At 35.1% G+C, this 8,911-nt stretch overlaps 1 protein-coding gene across 1 annotated transcript in view; it reads left to right on the plus strand.

The window, feature by feature from the left end:
- Positions 1 to 1,456: 1,456 nt before the first annotated feature.
- The window catches only part of LOC117101911 (dynamin-like 120 kDa protein, mitochondrial), a 49,728-nt gene continuing 42,273 nt past the window's right edge, over positions 1,457 to 8,911 (plus strand). The window contains exons 1-9 of the mRNA XM_033242026.1: positions 1,457 to 1,773; positions 1,954 to 2,143; positions 3,477 to 3,533; positions 3,720 to 3,847; positions 4,313 to 4,417; positions 4,765 to 4,851; positions 6,740 to 6,816; positions 7,380 to 7,497; positions 8,729 to 8,805. Of these exons, the coding sequence (XP_033097917.1) occupies positions 1,588 to 1,773; positions 1,954 to 2,143; positions 3,477 to 3,533; positions 3,720 to 3,847; positions 4,313 to 4,417; positions 4,765 to 4,851; positions 6,740 to 6,816; positions 7,380 to 7,497; positions 8,729 to 8,805 (1,025 nt within the window). The 5' untranslated portion in view covers positions 1,457 to 1,587. The remainder of the gene's footprint in view (positions 1,774 to 1,953; positions 2,144 to 3,476; positions 3,534 to 3,719; positions 3,848 to 4,312; positions 4,418 to 4,764; positions 4,852 to 6,739; positions 6,817 to 7,379; positions 7,498 to 8,728; positions 8,806 to 8,911) is intronic.

Below are 8,911 nucleotides of genomic sequence, written 5' to 3' on the forward strand. Positions count from 1 at the left end.
AGCAAGGTTGTCCGATTCCAAAATTTTAAATAAATCTGCAATCACCGATCATGCCACACAACTAAATCATATTCCAAATTGGGACATAAAAATATTACAAAAAGAAAGCTCATGGTTTGAACGAAAAGTCAGAGAATCTTTATGGATCAGAAAAACAACAGATACTATGAACAGAGATGAAGGAGGACACATTCTGTCACATATCTATGATGATATCATATTGGACCACAACACTAAGGGGGGGGGCCTGCAGCGATGCACTTCGACCTCAACCACACTGAGGTGACGTCAGACCAGACTGGCGATAACATCACCAGTCTACAATACTTGAGAAAGCGAACGGATCGTTCGCGAAACGTAGTGTGAATACTATTGTTGTTTATTTTGTTGGATCAACACAAATGACAAATTTCATACATATTAAAAGGATGATGTGGGGAGTACATCCTCATACTCAGTTTCAGTGCAAATATCTATCCTCGCTTTTCAGAAAATAATGATTTACCATAAAAAAAATTTTTGACCTAATCTTTATAACCAAATTATTATGCAATAGACCTATGCACAAATTTGAGCTAGTTTTTAATGCATCATCTGCACAAATTAAAATGCTTTACATTGAGGCCTAGGGGAGGCCTAGGCCTATTTTACTATCTACAAACCTTCTCCATATAGTACTACTAGTGCTTGACTAAACTACTAGGAGAACTGATGAAGTATTTACTGGGACTGAAACAAGTAAAAAGCAAGTAATAATGATGTGGGAAGAAAATTTCTTTGGACCCACAGATGACAATAGTTTTAGAGAGTTTCTGTTGTTGGCATTGTTTATTTTGCGGAGGATGCGTAATAAAGTAACGCAAATCTATCACCACTATGTATTTCTGAATTAACCTTCGCTCTGTGACATGCTCTTGTACACTCCAGTCAGCGTCGGACGTAACAACTCTTAATTGTCCACCCTGGCGATTGAAGCCACGTGGGACGCGTTCTTTTATGGTCACTGTGTAAGTTGTAGAAGCGTTTCCTTTGCTCATTCATGGATCTATTTCAGTCACTGTTTTTAAAGCTCGATTGAAGACTCACCTGATCACTGTTTCATTTCCATGCCAATGAGTTTATTACCTTTAATTAGGATAGGACGTGCCTGAGTCTGAGTGGCCGAAACAGGTGGTGACCCAGGCTTCATTTGAATCATTTCTGAATTGTGTGGACAGATTTCAAGGCCTTATTTATTTTTGTGCATGGGATATTCCCAATGCAGGCCGTGTTGTACAGTTGGGGGTTAGCATCTTAAAATAATTCCTAATTCTGATAGTTTTTTAATGTATGGATTAGATTAGGGCAGTAACATCAAATCAGATTTAGGAATTGCTTTAAGACTGTTGTAACAGTAGCCACTGTCTTAATTTAATATTAATTTTAATGTTTTTGTGTGTATTGTTCAACAGCCCACACTGTGCCCAGATATTACGAAAACATGGAAGATCTCCAGTTCCTTATCATCGGAGACCGTTCAGTACTAACCAATCATCAGGGCAACTTTTTAAACGACACTGGCCTGAACGAACTCTTCAAATATTAGTCATGCGATATTCCAGCTTATCACACGTGAATAAGATCCATCCAACACCACGGCCAAAGCTTGTGTTTCTTAGAACCCAAAATCCGAGGTTGATAGCTAACATAGCTGCCCGTACTTTATCTAGGCTTTTGAAGTTGCGATATTTAGTGCTTGGAGGTGCTGTTGCTGGTGGAACAACATTAAAAGTTGTAAGTATGAGATGAAAAAAACTGTCTTTCAAATTATCATTTTAAAGCTGTATTTGAAGATTCAATATTATGGTGGTACTCCATCTCTATGTTACATATTAGATTCAGTGTTATTTCATCTTTGTGTTGAATTAAACCTAATATTAACATTCAACTATTATTTGAAATTGTTATATACAGAAATATGAAGCATGGAAAGAGAAATTTCCTGACTTGAGCTGGGTAGATGAATACATGCCAGATAACGATTCCCTGAAAGGTGTTGTTGCTGGACTTAATAAGTTCTTAAGTCACTTTGCACTACCAGAGAAAGGTTGGCTAAAACGTAATGTCAACACTTTAAAGGACATTGTAGCTGATTCCAGTGAAGGTATGGTCATCAATAGTTGATATTGATTTACATAAAATAGGTAATAATGATCTCATCTGCAAATGGAGTAATTTATTTAGGTTCAAACAATTTTGCTGTATTGGAGCTTGAATTAATTTATGCAAATACTTACAGTAAAGTTGCTAGCATTCAGAGTTAGATTTAGTGAACTAGCCCATAATGTAATAACAATGAGTTGCAAAGCTTTGAAATAAGCAGTCCTTTTGATTAGCAAGCATATTAAAAAAGTTTATTAATTGTGATTGTTTGGCAATATGATGCAATAATTGTGTGAATTGACAAGGATTTCTTACCCCCTGAAAAGATGTTTAATTACAGACATTCACTATATTGTTAAAACAATGTTATTGGGTATGTATGTGATTGTCAGCCAAGTGCCTCCAAGATAACAGATTTGGAGTGGATTTCTTTGTGGTTATGATGCTGGTCTTCCAGTTTGCTGGGTTCAATTCCCAAACTTCTGAAGTCACTCCACCTTCTAAGCCTCATTGTACGTAATTTAAAATGGCATAGTCCATCCTGTGTTTGGCAAGTGTTCTTACTGTTAGACGTGAAAGAAAAACAAATGAGATGCTTAATTAAGGATTATTATGATGAGGATAATTGCATGGTAGCAATAATAAACCACTGTTAATAATATTTATCTTAATGAATGATTCCTTTCTGAAAGCCGTTCTTATGGGTTAATATCTACCCTCATATTTAATAATTGAAAGGAAGTAACCTCCCTATGTGATGAATGGTTTCTGCCTTCACTGAGACCTGTGTTTTTTGGTTTTTTTTTATGTGGTTTGTTTGCTTGCTTGCTTGCTTACATAATTTTTATTATTTTTTAATTCTTATTTTAACCTTCTGTATCTTTGCATGGTTCCACATAAAATATATTTGAACTGCATGTAACTTTAATAATATTTGAGATCCTGTTTGATCATTAAATAATTCAAAACAAATTTTAGTTACCAATATTACAGTTTTAATATAAGTATTAAGAGTTAACTTTATTAATATCTATGATAGTATAAAATTATTGAAAATTGACTTCATTTTTACTAAACCGCAATAATAAATTATACATACTTGCCTGTTGAAACTATTCCAAAATATAAAATTATTGAATAAACAAAAGAATCAATATAGACCGTAAATAAATGTTTCCAAAATGTTAGTTAATTGTTCCACAGCCAATAAATTTATAAGAATTGGGTATATATCAGTGAATAGCAATGGTGCATGTAAGCTAGATGCTATGGATGAGTGATTTCCTCCATTCATCCATCCCTCAATTTTTCATTCGCTTTGTTTTTTTGTGCAGGTCTGTCTGTTCTATCTCAGGGAGTCAGTGAAGGCAGAGGCTCTTTCCTCAATGGAGGTGTGTAATATACTCAGCTAACATTTCAGTGTGAATGGTAGAGGGGGTGGGGAGAGCAAGGAAAGTGTAGAGTGGAAAAGAGAGTTTCCTCAACCAAATTTGAACAGTTGGCTTAAGAATTAAGCTTTACAGTCTGTAACATTCACAATGTTTTGATGTTTATAAACAAATAATCTTTTATACTAGCTCTGAAAAAAGGTGAAATTCAACTGGCATTAAAAGAATCGGAGACAAGTTTCTCAAAGGGTGCAGCAACAAAAGAGAAAGAGAGAGATAGGCTTGAAGAGCAGAAGGAGGAATTTCTGGAAGCACAGGTACACAAAACAAATAGGCTGCTTAAACTTACCTCAAAGATACAGTGAATCTCCCAAGAACTTTTGCCTCCCTTAATGCTCAGATGGGCAAAAGAGGGATATATGCCACATAAAATTATACATTTAAAATGTTTTTCCTATTAAGGGCCCTAACAATCTCTATTTGCTTTGAACAATACAACACAGAAACTAAGATAGTGTAGTGTGACTTCATATAGCACATTATACTGAAGTCTCAATGCGCTTATTCATAACCTTTGTAAGCTGCAATGCATTACACATACTTTGGTAAAAATCAAAATTATCATTAAAAATGTTCACATAAATAATTTGACCTCAGACTTTAACGCCAAATCTTAAATATTCAACTTTAAATAAAAATGGACCACATATTCTCCATACAGTGTAACAAAATTAATAGTTTGTAGAGTACCCTAAAGAAAATACACTATTTCTAATTTTCAGCTTCGTTATCAACGAGAGATTGAGCGCTTAGAACGAGAAAACAAACAACTGAAGAAAGCTTTACTTTTGAGAGGTGATAGGTCATCATTCTCAAGAAGAGAAAAAGTAAGATTGAATTTAATTCCTGGTACTCTAAACCACCGTAGCAATCTTTGAATATCTGTTTATGTATCTACTGTATTTATCATGCCCATCTTTCTGCTGTCTGTGTATCTATCTATATATCTACATTCATGACAACATAATTGAAGTTTAACTGGAGTTTTGATTCCTGTGCATTTTACATGACTTATTTCTAGCTTTCAACTTTTTCTATTTCACATACCTCACAATAAGCTGTATTACAGATAAGGTTATCTGTTATTTTATGATAGTCAGATACAAACATATATAGATTATTTTTCATGTTAAAGTCAAGTCAAAAGATAAACTCACTTTTTTTGTTATTTCAGAAATCTTTGATTGATATGTACTCTGAGGTCCTTGATGAGTTGTCTGGCTATGATAACTCTTACAACACACAAGATCATCTGCCAAGGGTAAGGAGTTGATCATAATAGTAATAATAATAATGCAGGTTTTTATATAAAGCACTCTACACAACTAAGTCTCAGAGCACTTTTTCACATTATTACCCCAGTCATTGGAACAAGACCTATGGGGAATTCCATGGTTTCCTGCATCATCAACTACAGAGGGGTAAGGGGTTGTTAAACATAGACTGGACTAGAGTTAATTAATGGATAAGGGTTGATCAACTGTCATGAATTCCTACTTGACGTATTTCCAAACGGTAAAGAAATGACTAGGAATCCCTCTTTGACATATATAAAATATAAACACTGCTCACAATGTTGTAACACAACTCTAAATAAACTTTTATTCCGTATAAACTCCAACAAGAATCCGGTCTCAAAACAACACAATAACATTCACATAAACGTTTGTTTTCAAAAAGAGCTCCCCTAGAAAGACCAAGCTCTCACCTTATATACATTAGCCCTAGAACTCCAGAGCATTCAAGAGCATTCTATATTGCCTAAGTTCCTCATTGGTCACATTACATCATAATTAACCAATAGGCAATTGCTTTTAGTACTTCAACATCTAGAACCTTCCACATGGTCTCTTATGTTCCTTTGTTCCTGTAATTACCAATGTGGAATTACACTGTTTGTTTGGTAAAATAAATACAATTCTAGAATGTTCTATGTAATAAATATGTTAAAATAAGGAAAGGAATGGTAATTTATTACATCAACATCAACTAAAGATGGGTATGGAGTTGATCAGCATCAAATACTACAGGTGGGTAAAGAGTTGATTGACATTACCTACTGAATGGTAATGGGTTCATAAACATCAAGTGGATTTGTGCAGTAAGTAAATGCTGGTTTAATTACAAAGAATCATTTTATAGCTCCGTAGTGAGAATAGCTGGAGAAGATATTGAAAATGTTAGAGACTTTGAGTACTTGGGCAAAACAATCACAAACAAAGAAGATGGATGCTTCACTGACCATCGAACTTCAAGTGCTATATTAAAGCTCCATGAATCAAAAGATCATGATGTCTATAGATTATTTTATCGGATTTATTTTGAAACAGCGTCGCCAATGTCTCGCAACTCACTGCTGGACTTGTGCAGCGGGACTTGTGCAGCAGGACTTGTGCAGCTGGCTAGTTACAACTAGGGCATCGCTAGACCTTTGCTATAAGCAGCAGTAGACAACAGATACGATCTTGCTAATTACTGTAAATGTAAACATTGAAATAGCTTTTTAAGACTAAGACTTGTTTTTAATATAAACATTTTGTGTTTTTTCTGTTTTAAAATATTTGTGCTCATTAGTAATTTAGTTTTATTGTCGATTTAATCCGTGATGGTAACTACGTAGAGCGAAATGCTAGGCCTCTGAAAGTCCCCCAATGCTAATTGCCACGTTATCGAGAATTTTCATTTCAAATTCGCGAAAATGGTGTATATCAAAACAAGAAAGACAAATTTAGACTCTTGTGTGGTGTTCAGTACACAAGCCTGGTTTCTGAATGAAAGCAAGATAAAAAGTTGGTTGGTACAAGCTTCTGAGACAGATGGTCAGTAGAGGCTTGACATAGTAAAGGATGTACTGGCGCATAGAGACAGCTGTAATATGCACCTTATAAATCCATTGATTGGTTGATTAATTGATAAGCGGTACTATCGTGACACCTGCTTTAGGATATCCCGTATTTTGAACATGGAAGTTGGGCCAGCCAAAGCCATTACATAAAGAAAAGAAAAACTCAAGGAACACTTAAGTCTGCTGTTTAGTGCTCAACAGGTTTTTAGCTCCAGCTCTAAGATTTAGAAGAGGATAATCACATAAGTAAGTAATAACAACAACTATAATAACAATGTGTTTCTAACTTGCATTAATTTCTTAGGTGGTAGTCGTTGGTGATCAGAGTGCTGGCAAGACTAGTGTCTTGGAAATGGTTGCTCAGGCTAGAATTTTTCCACGGTACGAAAAACCAGTTACTTGGCTTTTGTATTATATAAGTAGTTAGCGAATTTATTTAGGGCATTGCTAAATATTAGAACTGGCTTTGCAGTAGAGAGTATAGTACAATCCAGTTACAATGATGTCAGTGAGGAGAATAGGGAAATGGGAATGCCCACCCCTCATAAAATGACAGTTGTTTTCAGTTTTAGTTGGCTAAATTTGCAGAAACTTGTCAAGAGTACTTGAAATCTTGTTAAATATTGGTTTCAGGCTCAGTAAAAACAAATTGCTATTGGATAGTTTTTTTAATAGATATTAGTTAAACATATTCTCATGTTTTAATTATATTTTGCCATATTTAAATTACATCTTCAGATTTTGATTAGTTATCCAAATTCTAAATATTAACAGAGTTACAGGTACAAGGGAACTCCCCTTGTCCTATTCCCTGAAGGGCTCTAGTCAGCATTGTTCCTTTAAAATATTAGAATATACTCAACTGGTACCATTAATATTGACCTGTTGTTATTTGCCATGTACATACATTATGCATTGTAAATATTCAACCCTTTTTTTGGTAGTGGATCTGGTGAGATGATGACCCGATCACCAGTAAAAGTAACTCTGAGTGAAGGTCCACAGCATGTTGCCCAGTTTAAGGACAGTGATAGGCAGTTTGATCTCACTCAAGAGAAAGAAGTAAGCAGTACTTTAAATTAATACAATGTACTTAGTGAGTAAATGCTTAAGTTCCTTCTGCTTTCGGTAGGTTTCTCAATTTATTGATAGCAATTGATTGTTGGATCGCACTCAAGGGAAAGAACTAAGCAATACTTTAAATTAGACAATGTACTTAGTGAGTAAATGGTTAAGTTCCTTCTGCTTTCAGTAGGATTCCCAATTTATTGATAGCAATTGATTGTTGGATCTTACTCAACAGAAAGAAGTAAGCAACTTATATATGCAAGAGTGTAGATGAAAAATGTTTGTAAAAGGTGTATGATATTAATCAGAGCACTTGCAACATCAGAGATCTTTATCAACTGACTGCCTAGTGGTGTTGCACCTTGGACATCTGGTGATGATGTCACATGATACACATCTAGATGTGTATAAGAGACAGCTCGCAACTCACTGCTGGACTTGTGCAGCGGGACTTGTGCAGCAGGACTTGTGCAGCTGGCTAGTTACAACTAGGGCATCGCTAGACCTTTGCTATAAGCAGCAGTAGACAACAGATACGATCTTGCTAATTACTGTAAATGTAAACATTGAAATAGCTTTTTAAGACTAAGACTTGTTTTTAATATAAACATTTTGTGTTTTTTCTGTTTTAAAATATTTGTGCTCATTAGTAATTTAGTTTTATTGTCGATTTAATCCGTGATGGTAACTACGTAGAGCGAAATGCTAGGCCTCTGAAAGTCCCCCAATGCTAATTGCCACGTTATCGAGAATTTTCATTTCAAATTCGCGAAAATGGTGTATATCAAAACAAGAAAGACAAATTTAGACTCTTGTGTGGTGTTCAGTACACAAGCCTGGTTTCTGAATGAAAGCAAGATAAAAAGTTGGTTGGTACAAGCTTCTGAGACAGATGGTCAGTAGAGGCTTGACATAGTAAAGGATGTACTGGCGCATAGAGACAGCTGTAATATGCACCTTATAAATCCATTGATTGGTTGATTAATTGATAAGCGGTACTATCGTGACACCTGCTTTAGGATATCCCGTATTTTGAACATGGAAGTTGGGCCAGCCAAAGCCATTACATAAAGAAAAGAAAAACTCAAGGAACACTTAAGTCTGCTGTTTAGTGCTCAACAGGTTTTTAGCTCCAGCTCTAAGATTTAGAAGAGGATAATCACATAAGTAAGTAATAACAACAACTATAATAACAATGTGTTTCTAACTTGCATTAATTTCTTAGGTGGTAGTCGTTGGTGATCAGAGTGCTGGCAAGACTAGTGTCTTGGAAATGGTTGCTCAGGCTAGAATTTTTCCACGGTACGAAAAACCAGTTACTTGGCTTTTGTATTATATAAGTAGTTAGCGAATTTATTTAGGGCATTGCTAAATATTAGAACTGGCTTTGCAGTAGAGAGTATAGTAC

This window comes from Anneissia japonica, unplaced genomic scaffold (assembly GCF_011630105.1).
Source record: "Anneissia japonica isolate Jap-2015-1 unplaced genomic scaffold, ASM1163010v1 scaffold4988_len2956909_cov206, whole genome shotgun sequence".
In the NCBI taxonomy this organism is placed as follows: Eukaryota; Metazoa; Echinodermata; class Crinoidea; order Comatulida; family Comatulidae; genus Anneissia; species Anneissia japonica.